Source organism: Cottoperca gobio, chromosome 7 (assembly GCF_900634415.1).
Source record: "Cottoperca gobio chromosome 7, fCotGob3.1, whole genome shotgun sequence".
NCBI classification, from domain to species: domain Eukaryota; kingdom Metazoa; phylum Chordata; class Actinopteri; order Perciformes; family Bovichtidae; genus Cottoperca; species Cottoperca gobio.
The window spans coordinates 6,923,181-6,944,767 of NC_041361.1; the positions used below are offsets into that span (position 1 = coordinate 6,923,181).

Sequence of the window (21,587 nt, forward strand, 5' to 3'; positions counted from 1 at the left end):
TATTACAAGGCGTGATCGCTGGAGCTACTGATGCAGCATAGAGCAGCCAGGCCCTTCCTTCCAGACACTTAAAATGCCCACATGGGGCCAACAGTAATATGTCATTGGAGCTCAGTTTCAACAGGAGGCTTGCAGTCAATGCACTTATGTTTCTGTTTGATGGATTACTGGGCTGCATTATGAGTGGTGGGAGTGGCGGCGAGGTCTTAAGAGGGTTGGTTTAGGGCAATTACATTTAGGATGGGGATGTTCGAAACAACAATTGTTTTTTAGAGGGCTTTGTGCGCCGCGATTATTTCAAGCCGAAAAGAAAAAAAAATTCCACAAAGGCTTATTATGAATCTACATAAAAGGTGTCAAAAAAGTATTTGGCTTAGAAAAATGGAAATAAATATACATTTACATAAGATTAGACACAAAAAACATCAACCTCTAAGAAAGGAATATGTTCTGTTTTTATGATATATACCTTAATACATACATGCAGTCATTTGTGTATTCTTACCTTTCCTATGATGCTGCCAACCTCCTAAAATACAAGATAAAGGCAATTACATACACCAAATATATATTTATAATCCTTCATTATTTATTATTTATATACATTTCTGTTTGATTTATGAGGCGGGGACAAATCTTATGCTTAAGAAAGCCCTGAAGCATGCAATTCATTCATTCATTCGTAAACAATGTGAGCAGGAGGCTGGTACCTTTCCGTGCATGAGCAGTCGTAGTGTGAGGGTCACTCCCAAGCCCCCGTCTGCAAAGTCCTGCTCACAGTTCATAGTGATGTGGGAGTGGCACGCAGGGAGACGCATGAACAAGGCTCATTCGCTGGTCACAGAGTCAAACGAAGGCCAGCGCTCGTCCTTCAGTGTCGCTCTGAGAAAGAAAAGAATAACTTAAGTTCAAATAAATTGTTGGTCATTTCTAACAAATGTCCATTCTGCCAAAGAAATGTGTGAATCAAGTCACAAACATATGCAACAATACACACACACACGCACACATTTTCACTGAACAGTATATGTGCCACGATTAAACTAATGGCCGTGTTCTAGTAAATGTCTCGGAAGCTGCGTGCTCGTACATTATCTAACTGCATGATAATTACGCAGATCAAAGACAAGAAAAATCGAACCCAAAATCAAATATATTTATACATATCTGTGTGAGGTGCTTCTTCATTAGTTTGATTCGATGTAATATTGATGAGGATTCATAACAAAGTCATAAAGTAGACCAGTGTGTGTGCAGGATATTGACCAGGAGCACCAGCAGTGTCAGCGATGTTACATCTCATCAGAGCTTCGGGGTCCTAACAGACGGTGGGTGGCGATCGATGACTAACACACTATCTGTGCGTCTTTCTTAACTGACACGCATTTTCTCTCACAGCGAGTTGAGTAATATGTGAAATTGGATTTTAAAAAAAGGAATAGAAAATGTCCTTTCCACCGCGCCTGGCATGAGTTTCATGCAAAGTTAATCAAATTCCATTTTAATTCAGTTTTCATAAAACTGAAGGTTTTTGGAATTTCTTTGGGGACCTTACTTCTTTCTACTCCATCTCCATCACAGTCAGTCGAAGAGGAAAAAACACTCTTATGGGAAGAATTCATACGCAGACAGCAAATGAGGAGCATCTGTGCTGATCCCAGAATGACAATGTGGCAGCGGCTACGTGCATGTCAATAATGTGACATACGGTATGATGATTAATGTGCGAGTCACCTGGCTCTCAGCATGATGGGTATAATTAGTTCATGGAATCATTTATGTTTCCTCATGATTTATATTTGCTTACATTTGTCAGCGTGGACAGGGGAAGTAGATGGGCTGCATAAATATAGCTACACTGTAGATGCTGTGTGATTAGCAGAACTTAAAACAAGGAGAGTTTCCTTATATCACACTTGACAAATGCTTACAAATGGTTTCAATTAGGGCTACAACTAACTATTGTTTTCTTTTTTTAGTTTCATTCTGTCAGAAAATATAGTCATCCCAGTATCTAGACACAAAAGGGGGAGTCTTTAAACTGAAGCTGCCGGTATACTCTGTCAGAAGTGCTAGTTGGAAGGTCGAATAGCTTTGGAATCCCTCTCAGTAGGGGTTCAACCAACTGGGTTAGGGTTAGCCACGTTTGTTTGGCTTATTTATGTTTGCAGGTGCAGTATTTAGGGATCATAGAAGGGATACATTACCAGGGAACCACAGGTTTTGCAACAAACCAAATCTGGTGGAGATATTTGAACATGTTTATCCTGCTGGATGAATCAGGGAGATTTATAATTTTGGAAACCATGAATGTCTGAACCAAATTTTGAGCCAATCTATCAGGTAAATGTTGAAATATTTCAGTCTGGACCAAAGTGGTGGACGTGAAAAGCGTAGGTAAAAATTGATTATTTTCTATAAATTGACTTGAATCGTGTCAGCTCGGCTTTCAATACTATAATAAAAGGCATTTGATTTGTATTATGCTTTCAGACATTTAAGATATTGGAGGAATTCTTTATCGTCATGGATCATGTTAACCACTCCTTTTCAATAACAAACTCTCCTCTCCTTTTTGACTCATCAAGGCCGCCTGTTTGTTTGCCGAGTGCATTCCAACCAGCCTACAGAGCCACGACCAGCCCACTGCTGCAATCCTACTGACGCCGCCTGGCATATGTTTGTGTCTTTTCTAAATCTACATGCTGTCTATAGATTTGGTGAGCTATGTGAGGAGATCATGTTTAATAAATGGGTGTTATTTTAGATGAGATCCAATTCCTGAGAGACTTGTTGGAGGCAGGTTTATTGCTTTTGTATAGTGCACAAGGCCACCACTGCTTTGCTGATTTATTCATACACTGGATGCTTGCAAAGAGACGTTATAATGCTCACACTCATCCTTCTTAAGATCCTACAGAGCTTGTCTGTCTGTGTGGGCTTCATATTCCCTTCCACGGTAGCAGCACAGTCTGACAAGCCAGCTCGTCAAAAATGTGGAAGTAAGTGGAGCAAAATGTCATTTTGCCGTATTAGATTGCACCAGTTGAAACTTCCTCTCCTTTTTTGAGAGAGATGCTCATTGGATTGACTTACAAAACTATCAGTTAGAAGCTCATCTCCATACAATTTCCATAAACACCCAACAAAGCCCAAGGGATTGACTTGATCAACAAAAAATGGAACATTTTGCTTGCTGTTAGCTACAGATATAAGAGCAAATAATCGTGACTTCAGGCTTGATCGATGCGTCCTGAACACGTGTTATCACAGAGCACATTTGTGCAACCCGTGGGCTAACTTCATTATGTTTAGGCACTGAAGAGCATGGCTAAAATGTTAGTGTTTTATTGCATTATGAGCTAATGGTTGGAGGGATCATTATGTTCTGCTCTGTGGGTTGATAACAAGGCATGTGCTCTGTGTCTGTGTGAGGGCGGAGAGTCTCTGAACTCCACATTTCCAGAATCCCAAGCAGCAGCGTTCCAGGATGAACAGAGCCCCACTGTTCTAAATTAGACCTGGTAACTCAGAACAGGGAATTAGCAAAATGCAGACTGCAGTGCCAGGCTGCCAAAATAGTCAGAACAAGAGAGAGATGCAGCGAGAACATCTACTGTCCTGCTCCTCTCTTACTGACTGTCTGACCTCAGTCCTGCTCTGCCTGACTGAATCCAGTATGCAGGAGTCACTGTCACTTGTTATGAGTCACTGCTTGTATTTATCTTTATATACACTGAATTAAACATGACTTTGTGAAACCAAACGACTGACACAGAAATGAATGGACATAAGAAGTCGTCGGTCTGCTGTTGACTAATTAAAAAAAATGTTTTTACCATTATTAAAGGAGAATAACCGTTTATTGAAGGGCTAGGTGATATGGAGAAGATAAAATATTCAAAATATAAATTCATATCTAGTCATAAAATTAGTGTATGAACGTCACTGATATTGCAACATATTGATGTAAATATGTGGGTCTTGCCAAAACCTACAAAAATAAGACCCGATTCGGTACCGAAAGATGTAATAAACTGGAATTATCTTTTAAGATATCAAGAGATGTTGACTTTTTTGTTATTACTTCCATGAAGCATACATCAAAGAAGTCTCGGATAAAAGCAACCAGCATTCATCCCTTGACAGCCACCAGCAATATTTTGCCATGTTTTCAGGAGCATTGACTCCAGAGAGTCTGTCGAGATGAAAAGGATGTTGTACAACCCGCTTGTCTAGAGAACTGGACACCTGTTCAGAGACAACCATGTCTCTCACACACAACAGACGGCTCTGGGTCGGCTTAGAGGAAATGAAGAAGGAATGAGGACATGCCTGGTCTCCATGGTGAAAGATAGAAACAGGGTTCCCCTCTGCATATAGTACATACAGGGGGTTGGGGGTATTGAGTGTCGATAAACACACAGAGGCAGAGAGGATACGATGTCCCCCGGGTGGGCACATATAGAGCAATAAGTGAGAGGGTGTCAACGTGTGTACACGCGCATGGCAAGGGCAAGAGGTGAGAGACCATTCACACACATAGAGACAGCCACATTCACAGGTCTGTGTGCACCAAAACAAAGCACACCCAAATCCACATACAGCTGCCGGGATGAAAGAAGGAAACAATTCACACACTAACACACACGCACACACCGGCAGAAATGGTCCTGTTGAAACACAAGAGCGAACAAGCTTTGATCTGCCGAGAAGCTCCACAGGAGGCAGATATCTGTCATGAACAAGCTCAAAGTACGGTCATGTTTGAGTACATGGGATGACACAATGAGAGCGTCATTTCCTGAGATGACGATGAAGGAAAAATCACATACAGCGCAAGAGAAGAGTCCTCTATAGGCTCCTCTTCGCTATTGGTCAGCCGGTCGGAGTCGTCTCCTCCAAAATAAAATAAGATCCTCGGTGAACAAGCGTCTGCACACATCCACACAGGAAACACACAAGGGTACCTACACAAACAACCCATTTGGAGCTTCTGTCTATGAATTTGACTACATATTGCAAGAGTATGTGTAGAAGATCTAAAAAAGAGTCTGAATCCTACCCTTTAAGCAGAATTACGACTTTATGCAGAGGCTTCTTGATTAATTAACTCAATTCTACGTGACATAACTATTCGTAGAGTGGCTGCATGTTTGGATAAGCTTTAACAGCATCACAGCCATAAGTCATGCTGGGATTCATCAGTAATATAGCTTTATGAGCCGAGACGCGTAGTGATTCTAACGCAGCTCACTGTATATGCAACATAAAACTCTTATACAAATGAAGCACAATTCAAACCTCCTCTGACACTTTCAGAAATGATATCTTATACTCTATCAGCTGTAGCTACAGTAAACTTCACAGAAAATGAAGAGCTAAATCTCTATTGAATTGAACACTGTATTGACACCAAAACTTATATTTTTCTGGGCCTTTAAGTTTAAGAAACTGTACATATATCCAACATAAGTCAACATCTTTAACACTTGATGTAATTATGTATAAAAAGGTTTCTTCCCCATGGCTGCACTTCTACAATCTCTCCACTCAGATGAGAGAGAAAAAACTAAAGAGAATGGAGGAGAGGGCTTTAGTTGTGAAACAGGAGAGGCTTGAAATTAAAGAGCTGTGTTTCATCTCTCAGCGTGTCTGTCTCAGCTCTGTCACGTATCTTGGGAGGGGTCAGCCCTCGGGGCAGAGGGGACCGTCCTCTCCGATCAGGCCCCAGGCTTCATATGGTGTTAAAGCATAACCGTGTCAGCCTGCAGTGCGAGCCGCCTGTCAACCACAGAGTCCCAGAGAGGGTTATCAGACCCCTGGGCTGCCTGCTGCTCCTGGAGCCAGCTCCACTTCCCTGCAGCCGAAAGGAGACCCACAGTTCACTGCAGCCACTTCACCTAAATGTGGCCTGACTGATAAGATTACCCTAAAGCAGTGTGTTTCTAATCCATAATCTGTCGCCGTTTTAAAGAGTGAATACAACTACAAGATTTCCTGCAGATTGTGTAAACAAATCTGCCGAATTTCAAAGTGTTTTGACTTTTACTGGTGTAGGAATTTCAAACATCTTCCAAAACTGTGTGGGATTTCTGGCTGACATGATGCATTTGGAGCACTATCGAGTTGGGTATTATACGAGGTTCTTATTTATAACAAAATACTGCAATATCTCCCTGATCCCCCCAAACATATTTTTGACTACATCAGAGCTAGAAGTGTCTTATCTTTACACCAAAGCAGATTATTTCTCTCCATCACAGCAGCTGTCATTTCACTTTCAGCAATGAGATGACAGCTCAGACGCCACAGATTATTGACATCAGAAACGGTTGCATTTGCTAAGTCTGTCACATCTCAAACTGGTGTAAATCAATACTTCTTGTCACGCCAATTTACAATCACGTCAATCTGGCTACAGAATCCTCATAATTACGAGTGAATTCAATAGCTAATGAACAGGAGCGTAATTGACACTCCATTATGGCAGTCTACCCTAAGCAATCACTTTCTGTGAGCGTCGGGATGGAGCAGTTTTTAGTTGGCTCTGGCTCAATGGTTATTAATAAGTGTTTACCCTTGAAAGAGCATGGCCACTGTGCGGGAAACATACATTGATCAAGTGTTGTTTTCACAAAGGATCCCATCTCCTCATTAGGTAAACCCGAGCTCCTTCCTCCTTTTCGCATTATTGCCAGCAGGGATGAAAACCACACAAACATACAGATAATGAACCTTACGGGGCCGTGTTTCTGGGCTGTCAATTGTTATCTCCCAAGTGGCTGCTGGTTGTAGACACGGAGTGACTTTAGTTAGCACAGGGACAGTGTGGCACAAGCCCACATGCTGCACACTTTTCATTTGGCTTTCTAAATATCAGTTTAGGGCTGATACTAAGTTTCATTGTCGACTAATCTGCAGATCATTTTTTGAGAATTTGTTTGGTCTGTAAAATATTAGAAAATATTGAAAAATGAGTCTTCAAATTCCTTGTTTTATCAAACAATACCCAAAAGCAAATATTCCAATTAGTATTGTATATGAAAAAGAAATGCAGCAAGTCATCACAGAGATGGAAGGCTTACATAGTTACAGGAACAATTTATCATTTACCGAAATAGTTGCAGATTCATTTTCTGCCGAGCGCATAATTGACTTATCGTTGCAGCTCTATCTCAGTTGCCAACTAGTCTGTTTCACATTATAGATCTCTTAGAGTAAATTTAGGAAAATATCTAACTTGCTTGCTCTTAGTACATCACATGCTGCAGTGCTGTTTGCATTCGATTATACAGTTTGAGTGTTCATCTCTCTGGACTCAACACTGGAATGTTCTGATCATTTGCCTTGCATTAACTTACAATGGCATGCTTCTTATTATTAGAGAGCTTCTATTAGAACCATATATCATTCTGAATGTTTTTTTTTGGCATGGTGGAGAATACACTTTGGCAGGGTATTAACTCTAGCTTTTATCCCATCCCTCTTGCTGGATGAAGGTCACTCTCTCTATCTGCAAAATGACTTTCCTCTCTTCCCTTTCATCCCTGCTTTGCTCCCATCCTCCACTCCAGGGCATGAGTCAGAGAATCTGACACCTCAGAGAGAGGAGAGGGAGAACAGTATAGAGAGAAGGGAGACAAATTGAGAAAGAAAGGGGGAGAGATGGGGACAGTTGCAGGGAAGAGAGACGAGTCGATCGATATTTCAGAGAAACAAGTAACCTGAGAAGATGTGGCCTGGCCCTGCTTCCATGACAAACAAGACACTGTATTAAAAACGTCAATTAAATTAATCAAAGCACAGATGGTACAGAAGTCCTTGCTCCGATTCACTGCATAGTATCCTTCAAAGTGGCGTACACTACAGCTGCAAAGTCATATTGTTTACAGCATCACTACACTTAAGTTAGCTGCGTCGCTGGCGTGTTATTTGGTATACAACAGTACCCGTGCACGTTGAGCTGAAACTACATATTACATAAGCTCCTCAACAAACCGAGCACAAACCCAAAAATAGTGCAGTCCCTGTTAAATATTTCAGGCACTCAGCAGCTGAAGAGGGGGATAAAAGGCTTCTCTCCTTCTTGGTCGCAACACAAAAACAGACACACACACACACTGATGCAGATGGCCCATTGAAAGAAAACCTCAATTTAGTATTTAGTATACTGTAGAGCGAAGCGAATTACTGTCACGAAGGCAGTCTTTTAGTTTACTGGCTTGATATACAGCACTTACTCACAGGACTGGTATACTTAACATACACCTATCCATATTTCTTGACTGAGTTTCTGTATGGTATAAACAGCATGAAAGCAGCTCTCTGAGTCTAACTTCTGAACTAAATAAATCACGCTCATGAGACTCTTTGCGAGACACAAGAGGAGAGTCATGGGGCCTGCTGGGTCAATCTTAGGAGCTTAACACAGAGCTATCTTTTCATAGCGGGGACAGCCTGTGGCTCTGTCAGCCACTGGGTCAGTCTTAAGAACAGCAGCGAGGGTCACATTCTGTTTCAGAAGAAAGGCTCTCCTCATAAGCAGAACAAGAAGGTCTGAAGCAAAGAAAACTACACTGTTCAATCAATAAGTATTCATGTGATTTAGTTTCATGCCATTCTCGTTCTACACAGTTTACTTCCTGGTAAAACATAAGGATACTGAACTGACATCTAATGCAATCGACAAAGCTGGAAAAGAGGGAGTTGAGCCTCAAGAGTCTGTAGTTATTAAATAGTGACAACCACAGGTTAATTACTCAAATGCAGGTTAATTGCTACAGGGGAGTAGTCTGAAATATTGGACAGGAAATTAATTTGTTTCACAACAACACTCCTGTAACAACAACTACTAAATGAATGCCTGAGTGAAGATGATACTGACATGTATGAGTCCAAAAGCACTACAAGTTATTACAGTCGACACAGTTTAGATGAAGAGCACAAAGTAATTTAGGACTAATTTCATATTGACATGATTTAAGTAGTCAAGAGAATAAAACATGTTGTAAGACGTTTTGTCAATTGAAACAGTCCTGCTGCACCGTGTTGTTAATGGAACAATGATTTTAGGAAAGCTCTTCCTCGTCAGTAAAACGTGATTGAATATCCATGATGTCTCTTTGCAGAACTGTTTATGGAGTCAAGCTGCTGCACTGGGCTGCATTTAATTGATGACTGCAAACTAAAACGAAGCATTGTGCCTGTTTTACCCCCAACCCCCCCCCCCCCCTTTACTCTGCAAGAACAGCATTTTAGTAGATGAGAGGGATTATTGGCAGTTTGCAGACGTTGGAGCAGCACGTGTCAGGTCTGGCTTCTGTTATTTATGAAGCCTCTTTGCCCAGGCCTCACTCTGCAGCAGAGATTCAGGTGGGGTTTCATTATTGAAGATGCTCTTCCACTTCTTATTAGATCTCTGGCTCTCAGAATGCATTAAGAAATTGCATTTGGACAGAGAGTCAACGATACACGATGGTCTGTGTCTGTGCCCCCTGGAGTTCCTCAGGCTGATGTGAGAGGCACACACATCTTTTAAATTTTCTGTCCTGTTCCCTTTTTAGGAATAGAGTAGTTGCACTTAAGCAGACGCCTCCATCACCACACACACACACACACACACACACACACACACACACACACACACACACACACACACACACACATACAGGATACAATTATATTCTTTATTGATCTGTGTTATGTAGTTGGGAAGATAAATCTGAATCATGTTCTCCTCCTTCTTCAGTAAAGTAGTCATACAATGAATTACACCTAAATGAATTTCCCCACAAACAGCTTACAATGACATCCTCCCTCCTGTAAGCGATGTGCAATTCTCCAATTGGGTCCTATTTCTCTCCATGTTTGTTTGACTGCTGCACATGCAAGATTCATGAGCCTCTCCAGGCAGCACGAAACATGATTTCCTGAATCAGTCAGCTGGTCCACTATGATCTGCCTTTTTTGTATTGATTCTTTTGTAGTGAAGAGTCTGAAGATTATCGGTCTCATGAATTTCATATGAACCTAAAGTGGATACATTTAGGCCACGATATGCAAAACACGAGTGTTATTAAGTGGACATCATTGATTTTATCCCAGCTATTACAATCTTACAAGAGAAACATTAAGAGAAACATCAAGACTCATTTGTATTGCAGCTTACAGTATGGTAAATTAAGATGGTGACAAGCCTGTTGTACCCTCTGTGCTAAATGAAAAGAATCCTTCTAACGACTAGTGTTTACTAGCTGTGAATGTGGAAATAAACTGTTTGGATTAATAAACACAACTGTCTGTTACAGTGTATTTATTTGACAACTAAACTGCACTTTGTCAAATGTGACTCTGAAATCTAATGGTAGAATTGAGTAATAGCATCACCAAGTAGCATCTGCACTGGGTTTTGGTTTTCATTCGGGTCAGTTTAACGAGACAGTTTTTCTGTCCAGTGTAAGACTAATGTAATTAGGAATCTTGGTGAATAATGGTGCTGTCACACACACTCGCTGCCTCAGCACCAAGCAGGCGCCCACAGTACCGGACTTGTTGAGAATGATCTTTGTGTGTTCAGGACTGGCCTGGCCAACGGGGTCTACTTTCATTATCATAAAGCCGTCAACACACAAAAGCCCAATTGTCTCCTCAGTCTTACTATGTCCCCTGCTCATATGGCAATGTTGTGCCATATGGCTGGATTTAACAACCCAGTCACTTTATGGCTTCATTAATTCAGCTCTATCGTATGAATCTAGCAATAAAGGATAGGATTTCAGTTTATAGTCCATAAGTAAAAACATAGGAGACTGTTGTGATTTTGAAGGACAGTAAGAATTGAAATAGTTAAAAGGGCCTCATTCTAGCTTTAATTCGGTGATTGTAAATTAAGAGCAGTTTGTAGGCTAAAATAAAAATAAATGTCTCTCTGTTTGGTTTAATTCGAGAGATAAGACACTAAATATGACAGTGGATAGCGATCAAGAATATCACCTACTGGATGAAAGCTGTTTGAAGTTGAATAATTAGGAACATTTCGTCCGAAAATGTGACCGAAGATGTGCCACTTACCTGTTCTCATGTAAAAGGTCGCAGGCTGCAGTTGCCACTAAAGTATCCCCATGGATGTGTGTTGTGACCGGTCTTTGTATCCACATAGAGTCCAATGACGCGGACGTGTAGTGCTGACTGTCCTCGCGGTGTGTCAGCAGACTGGAGTGCAGGGTGCCTGTGCGCTGAGGAGGGGAAAGACACGCACACACTGAGAGATGCAGGCGGCGACCACCCCGCTCACCCTGATCAACCACTAACCGAGGCAGCTCGTGGGAGAAAACCGAGTGCTCTCTGGGTAAAAAGTCCTTTTTGGCTCAGTTGCTTTTGAGACTCCAGTAGGATATGTTTGTATCCCCGCCTCGGCCGGTGTGGTGCGATCGTGGCTGTCCCTGCAGGACCTCTACTGGGAGCGCAGCGCGCTTCTCTCTGTGCGTCGCAGATTGACACATTCGGGTTTATTGAGTTTCTGCGTTATGAAATCATAGCAAGACCGGGGAAATTAATTTTGCGGAATCAATCAGACTGTTCAGAAATGTGCGGCATTATCTTGTCTCAATTAATAGTGGGTGCTTTAGTGGAGAAATGGGCTGGGCCTATCGGGGTGCCCATTGACATTTATTGTATTCCAAAATATCACCACTGCTTTTAATATCCTTCACTATATAATTACTATATACCCATGTAACTGCAAGTCACATACCCCACACCTCTTGAGAAATGATCACAGTGTTCAGGCTACTGTTCGGACAACAACACATGAAGGTCTTATACAAATCTTGAGCCATATTTTAAAATGTACGGTGTAAAAATGCATTGGCCTAAAGTCGGCGTTGAAATGTGAAATTGAAGCTCTTGGCATTTTCTTCTGATGTTTATGGTGCTTTTGAGATCTGTAACTTTCTCTCACATAGCGCCATCTAGTGTACTTATCTTGATATTGCGAATGTTCCACAATCACACGTTTCTAGAATAGAAAAAAGGCTTATTCATGGATGGATGTTTTGTAATATTATTCATCATTATTAAATCTTATCCTGCACTGGGTATGAATTGTAATATTCTTGTAAATGATATATCAGTCACAATATAAAGTCAAGGTATCCTTATCAAAGTGGCTGGCATTATTTCCCTTTGAGACATGTTAAACAAACACCATTAAAGGAACATAATGACTTGAATCCGTCTTTTTCACACAAAGCATAAATGTGATGAATTCTCACTTGACATCACTGTACAGGACGACATCTACAGACACTGGTCCCACTGCTTCCTGTGTGAAGGAGGGAGCGTCTGGGTAATTTGAGCATGACATCTCCATCCATTTCACAAATAATCTCTGTTGTTTCTCAGGTGCCTCTCATTCATGGCAAGAGGATGAATGTGGACTTGTCAATAAAAGGCCTCTATTCATCACTGCTTGACATCTTTATTACTGTCTCTGTAAGCTGTTATATTCTGTTGCTTTGTCTGTCAGACTGTGACATTTTCTCCTGGCTGGGAGTCAAAAGAGAACCGAGAGGCTACATAAAGTAAATAAGTAGATATTTACAGCGGATACATTCACGCAGTTTGTTATTGTTAGCTGTTTATTTCCAGAATTTATTATGAGAATTATGACTCAGGGGGCAACTGGGTTTCCGCACACTTATTGAGACGAAAGGGATGAAATGATTTGGTATGATTACTAGAACCCTTACACAGTGCAGTGCCACCAGGCGAATAAAGCCATATTAGACCCTAACCTTGAGGGAAGACACATTATACGATTACGTCTTACATCTATTGATAGGGAAACATTACTTAAAGCAAGCTATAGAATAATAATGTGGCCTGTTATTGTTTAATCAGTCATCTCTATGGGAGCTTCTACATAACTGCACCCTATGAATCAATCACTTAACCATATAAAAGCTTTACCGCATGAATAACTTGCTGTGGTCCATCTGGTCCAGTGTCAAAGTGATATGTTGATTTTCAAACAGTAGGAGGTGCTGTGTCATTTCAAATCCATCTTGCAGAGTGTTTTTGTTTCAAAAAAAAAAAGAAAAGAAAAGAAAAATGCAACCACCACTAGGGGTGTGTGGATCAGTCATGTTGATGTGGCTTTAAAACAGCTAAGGTGCACTGCACTTACACTGCAATACACTTGCCCCATATAAAGTAGGAATATAATAAACACAGTGAGATCTGCACTGAACCACGGCTGGACAAGCTGAGGGAGTGTAGGATTTCTTACAAATCAGATATCCCCTCCTGTGTGTGTGTGTGTGTGTGTGTGTGTGTGTGTGTGTGTGTGTGTGTGTGTGTGTGTGTGTGTGTGTGTGTGTGTGTGTGTGTGTGTGTGGATATTGTAATTGTGTAAAGAATGTAAAGAAGATAGACTTGCATATTCTTTTTGGTTTAATCTTTGGTTTGGAATCAATTTTTATTGACTGAACCACACACCGGGGATATGCATCATGCATTAAGCCTGAAGGGCTCGCATGTGTTTTCACTGTAACGTGATCATCTTCTAAAATCGAGTCGAGCTGGAAATTAGACAGTGATGTCAAATTCACAAAAGCCTTGCTTGTGCTGATTTCAGCCATAGTATGTTCACAGACCCCCCCCCCCCATTTGTTTTGGCAAACACAATATATATCATCCCTGCTTGTCTGAGAGCATTCAAGCTTGACAAATACCTCTCATACTAAATGGCACTGAAACAACGAGAGATGACACAAGGGTGACAGCTACAATTACTCAGCTGTGGAACGTCTCTCTTTTTCTCTCCAATCCTCCCATACATAAACAAACATGGCTTGAAAAACCATTGCATTGGATTTCCCAGCGTTTCTTAACTTTGCCCAAAATGGTGATTGAAGACATATTTTGCTTTTGTCTGCTTCCACAAGCAAGAGCTTCAGAGTAGCTCATAAGAGGAGTAGCCTTTCATTAAAGTTCTGCAGTAGCTTGATCTTCTTGAAAGCTGCAATAGTCTTTGATTACCTCCAAAGCTAAAAATTGTTTTATTGATGTTTACTTCTCAAACATGAAAGAGATTTATTGTACAAACGTAACTATAACTTCCTTTAAACTTCGCATGATGAAGTCTACAGGTGTTTCGATGTCCGCTGTACCGCCTTAAAGAAGGACACAGACCCAGACATAGGATGCTTGCACAGACACATGCACAGTTGATTCCTATATAGTGTGGCATGATTTGCATTTAGATGCAGAATGGGGATGTTTATTCTAAATTACATTTCCATATATCTTCCTTTGAAGATGGCTTTGCTTTGAAGTGAGTATATTATTTTGAACTATGGGTGTGAAGGAGACATTGGATAGTACAGACTGTAGTTGGAATACTAATAGGAGATTTTGTATTAAATAGCTTACAGAACAAGGATTATGTTTGCCATGCTCTTTAAGTGTTGTTCTGTTTTGTATGTACTGGGCACTGAAGACATTGAGCTACCATCTGATACCATATTTCCATTTATTTTCTACAAGTGACCTGAAGTGTGACGTAATCAAATTTCCCATCTTATCCACCTTCATTAATGCTGTTCATACAAATACAGTAATAAAAAACGGAGTGCAGAAAAAGTAATAAATAACCTGCAAAGACAGAGAATGAGCAAACAAATGAAGATGAAATTAAATAAGGGAAATGAAATGACAGTTTAGGAGACAAGGTTAAAGCAGATACATAATCGAGCAGCATTTAAAAAAAGTCTAGTGACAAGCTTCCTCTGTAGATCCACAGGGGGGCTGTTCCTTGTGATTTAAAGGCACTTTTAGTTGTCTGCTTGATATTTGTATCAAAGCTGAGATCACTATCGAAGAAAACCATCCGATATTCATTTCATCATTTAATGTTTTCTAGCTGTCAGTGACTTCATTTGTGTGATGAAGTTCTCTGCTTGGCCAATTACTTAAGCCACTATAATCAATATTCTTATATCAAAAATAATGTGATAATATTCATTCACTCGCAGTGAACCTAGGAAGAATTATTACCTGAATCTGCAGCTCTGCTTACGGAGCTTTACAGAGAGTTTCAGCTCATTGTTTAGCTGTCCGGCTTCAACTTTACTGTTTTGGTTCAAGCTTCCTGCTCTCATAGCCTTGTTTTTAGCTTTAGCAGGCAGTTGTTTTTAGAGTAAACTCTATAAAACCCACTGTACACTACCTGCTCAGCACCAAACAGAAGACAGACACTAGCTAGTGAACACCGTTGAGCACCAAGCAGCTGAAGAGACAGATATTTCCCTCAGGAGTGGGTAAAAGAACAAAGACATAACTTAAAAGAGAGTAAATATTGGATTTAAATTCATCAGTTGGACAGATACACGACTCCAAATTAATGATAATGGTGCCATGTAAATGCTGGATAGACTAATTAAGTAGTTATTTGCTATCTACTTAGAAGTTAATGATGTTGAGCTCTTTCGACAGAATTGAAATAGTGTTGTATTCCTAAGGAATTTGACAGGAGTGATCGCAACTCTTTTTCTGCTTCACAATGGACAAAAATATCAGAATATTGAATATATGAAAATGACAATGTAATCTATTTAAGTCCTTACGTCTTCTGGTTTCTATGGAGCAGCGATGGCCTTCTGGTTACAGAGACAGTGAGATCAAATACCAGCATGGCCAGTAAAATATCGGTAAGAGTTCATTATGAATGCTCTTGCCTCTTGGCTATCATCGATGTATCCTTGAACAAAGCATCAACACAGCGTGAACACAATTTAAAGCTGTAGCTATAACTGTGTGCAATTTGAAACCTCAGTAGATATTCTTTCCTGATTTCTGCAACCATACAGATGATCAAAAGATAATATCTTAATTTAAGGCAGCTTCAATAATTGTCTCCACAGATCTGAGATGACATTGTTTTAAGTGTAATGTGACACCACTTAAACATAATTTAAACCTAAAGATGAGACTTTAAAAGGACCGTTTAAGAGTCTTGTCGATGCAAGACTTCTTGTAATACCTTTCCTAGTTTTATAGAAGAGAAAGATCACAACATCCGTTTCTCTTTCATTAAATAATAATGAGTCTCCTCCTGCACCCAGATAAATGAAGCTCTGTTCAAAACCGTGTTCTAGTTTTATTTGAACCACTTAAAAAAATGGAAATTTCATGCAGGTCCTATTCTAAATTTCTATGATCATGCAGCAAAAACGAATATGTAACTGTTTAATATCTTAATAAAAGGACCTCGGCCTTGGACCTGGATCTTAAGTGCCTTACATTAGTGTGCGTTTAAAAATACTGAGGATGAGATCATGGCAGATGTGAGAGGAAGTGCTCCTCCAGGCTATGTCTCGAGCAAGCCAAAGGATATTGTGTCATTGGCAGGTGCACAAATATGCAATGTAGGCAACTTTATTACGGTATGGTTTCTAGAGTTGTGGTTGGAAACAGCCTGTAGGCAGGAACCTGATCTCATAAGTATGCTGGAAACTGTGGGAAGTCCTCGCATAAATTTCAAAAAAGGTGCAAAAGAGGGAACAAGAACTTTAAACTAGCCTACATGAATAGAAATGAAAATAAGAAAGTGTCTTTTCTTTTTAATTCTTCCCTCAAATGATCTGATTGCTGTAGAGGAAAATATGAAGCAGATTTAATATTGTAGCTCAGTAGTGAATCTTCTCTTTGCATTTTAAACAGAAAAGTGGGAATTTAACTTAACATAACTTACTAATAACTTCCTATCCCAGGGCGCCATCAAAGCTCTTGACGGTAATTTCAGAGACAGGGTTATCTGCTGCGTCTCATGTAACAGGTATGATGAGTAACTTCAAACAGCTTTTGATCTTGAAAAGAGAACCAAGGTGGAGACACAGGTAATGAGACCTGTGCTGGAGCACAATACTGTAATTGTCCACAACACCACAACAGTATGGTAGTACATTTTGCAACTTTGACAAAGTACTGAAAGTTAGCAGTTGAAAGAGAGACTGCATTTGCTGACATAAACATTGAAAGGAATTTGCATACCAATATTTAATTATGAATACATACTTAACATAACATAGCATGACAACATAAGATCAGCAACTGGATAATGAGTTCCTCGTAGTCTATACTTGTTTGTGTCACAATTATTGAAAGCAAAGGACAAACATTTTGTCCCGTGTCAGGCCTCCATCAGTGCCAGTGAAAAAGGCCTGACATCAAGGATAAAGGCTAAATGTTTGGAACTATGCAGCTAACAAAAGGATGTAAACAATTAGCAAGAAACAATCTGTTAGAGACCCGGTTAGCGTGCCAGTTTGTGCCTGTTTCTCTGCCCTGGGCTTTAATTATTGAAACCATTGTTTATTCATCGTTTTTTAACCCTTTGTTGTCCCGCACGGTATGTTGCTGAGCACACGTTCGGTTGCATGCTTTCAACTAGAGGCTAACTAGCATAGCCACTATGCTCAGCTGTTGGGAACTGAGCTGCTGAACTGGGGATTAGTGCTGGGTATTAACCTCAATATTTTTTTGTTATGACCGAAATGTCTCAGTAGCATCGAGTAGAACAATTGCAAGTACTGTCAAGTTGTTTGATCAGATAGTCCACGATTTAAATAAAGCCACTTTATTTCGGCAACATTCCTGTATGTCTGCTAGTGTAACATTTGAGAACTTTGCCTGGAAAAAGTAATGTTTGGCATTAGTGTTGAAACTCAGGTATTGCACCGGCATAAGTATTAAACATTTTCAGACAATACCCAATTCTGCTGGGGATCTATCTCAGAGGCATATTGACTGTGTTGCTGATGGAAGAAAGACTGGTGACCTCCCACTGACTTGTTGTTTAGGATATCAGCGTCATTGCATGGATTATTTTCCATCAGGAAGTCTGAGCCCAGAAGTCTTTCTACAGTAGTATGCTTCCACCCATGTTGTAAATACTCAGAATTTCCAGTTGGAGTACTACAAACAGTTTTGTGTTGGACACTGAGTAACTATACTAATACAAAAGGCTGTGTTGCTTGGAGCTATGCTTGTGTAAAAAAAAAGAAAAAGGAAGCGATGGGTAATTTACATCTGTTAAATTAACAAAAAACAATTCAGGCAGATAAATAGAACACATGCATTGTGATTTACATTCTATAACAGCACATCTTAGCCTGAGGGGATAAAGGAAAACGATCCTTTAGGTTGTGTTTGGTTCCACATGCCTATACACATCCCAGGAATGTGGAGAATGGCGAGCGAGCGACAAGAGATGCCTTGTATTTGTAGGTCTATCTCTTGCCCACCCTGTAGATTAGCCTCTTATCTGTTAAATGAGACGGTGCCGATGGATTTGGATAACAGGACTTTGGCATCGGCACCATGCTCCCTGCACTGAGGGCTCTGCTGTATCACAGAGAGTCCCTGTGCCAGAGCTAAGCGGCACAGACAGCCTTGGACCAAGCAGTGGGTGGATATGGGGAGCCACATAATAGGCAGCTTCAGATGCTGCCATTCCTTCTCCTTGAGCGGAACTGATGTTTTTCTTCTTCTCCTGGTTGGCTCTTATCATAGATATGACCGTAACATGGGATTATGAGTGATACACCCCAGAGTCTAGATTCAATTCACACTTTCCCACATATCACCTGGATGAGTGTGTGGCTGTGATTCCCACCACACACTCATTCCATCTCAGTCTGTGCTGTTATCATGTGACTAGCCAGGCAATAAGGCAGGCTGAAATGCATCCTCCTGCTCTGACTCATGATTTGATCTGACTTGTATTCTCTCTCACCCCTGGGCCGGAATTTATAGGTGGTTTTAAGTGCACACCTGGGACCCGATGTTGGGTCTCCACACTTTTTCCCCATTTCCTTTGCCCCTAAGCCCAGGGCCTCAGACAGATATTAAGTAGGAGTACTGCTCCACAAACTTGGCAACCCATGCAGGCTTACCGAGACAGAGCTGCCTGCCACGTTAGGCGTGAGTGCCAGTCACCGTCAGGTTCAATGGGCGAAACCTGGAGCACATTCCTGAAACATTACACGCTGCTTGCTAGTTAATGTTTGATGTCCGGCAGTCAGTAGGGGCTTGGACTGTGAGCCGTAGGGTTGCTGGTTCACCGACCAGACATAAAAAATGGAGTGTGACTGTTACTTGGAGAGGTGCCAGTTAACCTCCTGCCCTGCTGTGGTGCCCTTGAGCAAGGCACCAGACATCCCCCTTCCCCCATCACTCCCATTGCTCCCCGGGCGCTGTCCTATGAGCTGCCCACTGCTCCTAGTACTAGACTCCTGGTACTAGGATGGGTTAAAAGCAGAGAACAAATGTCACTGTGTGTGCTGTGTGCTCTGCATGTGTGACCATTAAAAAGAGGGTTTCATCCCTCCAAATCTTAAGTCTTAAATAAATCTCTTTAAGCGCAGAGGACAGAAAACTCAGGAAGGTGATGATTATCTAGACCAGAGAGGTAACAATGAACACAGAGTCAGGTTACACTGAACAGGCTTGTCACTCTGTGCAGAAATTTGACTCTCCCAGATTCAAAGGGTCTCATGAATGTCTGAATCAAGTTTCATGACAATCCATCAAATAGTTGTTTGAACAGTTCACTAAAAGCCAAAAATGTTAACCTCATGGTGGCTCGAGAGGAAAAGTCATCAAAGTCAGGAGGCTTCAACCTCTGATGACCACAAATGTCTGAACCAAATTTCATGGAAATCTATCTGATAGTTGTTGAGATATTTCATGCTCCTTGCGTGGCTAAAATGTTTTATATTTAAGTAACATGTCATATCACAGTCCCATCATCGTAATCGTGGCAGTCACTCCATTCAAATTATTCCTTCCAAGAAGAATTACAGTCACGACTAAACGAACTGTTTCAAATGTCATAGCTATTAGACTCATTACTTTAGTTACTAAACTTCCAAATAAGAAATTGATGAGAACCACTAGGTGAATATGGTATTATAGTTCAAATGTGCTAAGGGTTTCGAAGGACTAAAATATATTACTGTGTAATCACATTATAGCTGCTAAAGAGTCACAGTACACGCTATTGAGTATTCAGTAATCAGGTTTTGATTTGATTTCTTCTCTTTATTGGGGTCATCCTGTGGCCATGCCATTTGCTGAATTCTATATTTGCTGATGTCTTCTTGATGCGTTTTATAGTCATTAGGCCTGTTTGTCTCTGATAAGAACACTATTACCCTAGTCACAGAGCGTATTGGGGGCTTTTCCTCAAACTAGCGTTCAGCATAAGGTCTCCTCAAGAGCTGCGTGTTAACCCTTTTATGGAGTGGCCTGATCTGCATGTGGTCGAATGTACTGCTAATGTCCAATCCCCTGTAATTGCCTTCGAGGTCTCTGATGGTGGATTAATTATGCAGAGTAATTTGCAAATTATCAGCTAACTTGCCTCAGCAAGACTTGGATTGGATAAATTTACACTACATGTAGGACATACTTGGTAAATAATTAGTTTTTTTGTATTCTAAATAGGATGTTTTCTCAGAGCAGTAGCTTGCTAACAATCAGTTTCAACATGAACAGCACCAGTGATGATGGTACATCTTGGAAACCCTTAGTTGGGCTGAGCAGCGTGAACAGATAACTGGGGGCAGGCACAAACAGGAACAGTACTCTAGTCTAAAGGCACTGTGCTGAAAGGAAACCCTCCTTCTTCCTGTTCTAATATCAGCTCAGCATAACAAGTGACGGAATAAGCAGACACCCACTGCAGACCAAAACCTAAAGTTACCAGAACAGGTAAATGACGAGTTTCTTAAACGTTCTTTTGAGCGTTTCAATGCTGATTGTGACGAAACGGCTCTGCAAATTACTGTAGCCCTGTGAACGGGGGGTTCAAACAAAAAAAGATATATTACAGATATTCTGAATTATGCTCCTGACAAGAATTGTGAGTGAAAAAGAGAGATCTGCGAGCAAAACATATAAAAAGCAGGAAGTGTTTTTTGTTATTGAGTGAAACCGAGAAGGGTTGTCTAAAGTAATTTACCATTGTGAGAAAGGGGAGATTGGCTTTATTGAGGGTCTCACTACTCAGCCAACCCCCCTCTGTGGTCCAACAGTCCGCTCAGAATAACCCTTCTAATAAGTCACTTGGAAGAAAATGTGGGGAGTCAGCTGATTCGTAATCCGCTCTCCTTCTCGCTCTGTGCTCACACATCAAGAATCAGATTGATATGTGCAATCACATGAAAGCCCCTCTGCGGTGGGGCCATCATGGTCTAGTAGGCCTGCAGGTGTTTTTGTGTATGTGTGTTTTGGCAAAATAAGAACTAGCTGACGCATTTGCAATGGAAATCCCTCATCCATAATATGCCTCAAGTGTAAACAAAAGGACAAGAGAACAGCAACTGCTAGGAAATTTATGTATTCTCCACTGACATTGATACAATTTGCATTTTAAATCTGTGCTGATGGTGTATTCATTAGATTTAGAGATGATTAAGAGCTATAACACAGTTACACAAAGTTTCTCGTTACTCTGAAGGTGTTATGTAATGCGTGAAAGATTAAGATTAAGAAAGTAATCTATGTGATAAATTCTTTAC

The 21,587-nt window shown here is 40.8% G+C and overlaps 1 protein-coding gene across 3 annotated transcripts in view; it reads right to left on the reverse strand.

Annotated features, from left to right (window-relative positions):
• The window catches only part of LOC115011138 (poly(rC)-binding protein 4-like), a 32,461-nt gene extending 21,027 nt beyond the window's left edge, over positions 1-11,434 (reverse strand). The window contains exons 1-3 of one of the 3 annotated variants that reach the window (XM_029436117.1): positions 11,074-11,434; positions 711-882; positions 506-529 (exon numbers count right to left, since the gene is read on the reverse strand). In XM_029436117.1, coding sequence (XP_029291977.1) covers positions 506-529; positions 711-818 — 132 coding nt within the window. In that variant the 5' untranslated portion in view covers positions 819-882; positions 11,074-11,434. Of the gene's footprint in view, positions 1-505; positions 530-710; positions 883-11,073 lie in introns of those variants that run through there. The other 2 variants (XM_029436116.1, XM_029436118.1) reach the window with 2 other exon arrangements.
• Positions 11,435-21,587: the final 10,153 nt, after the last annotated feature.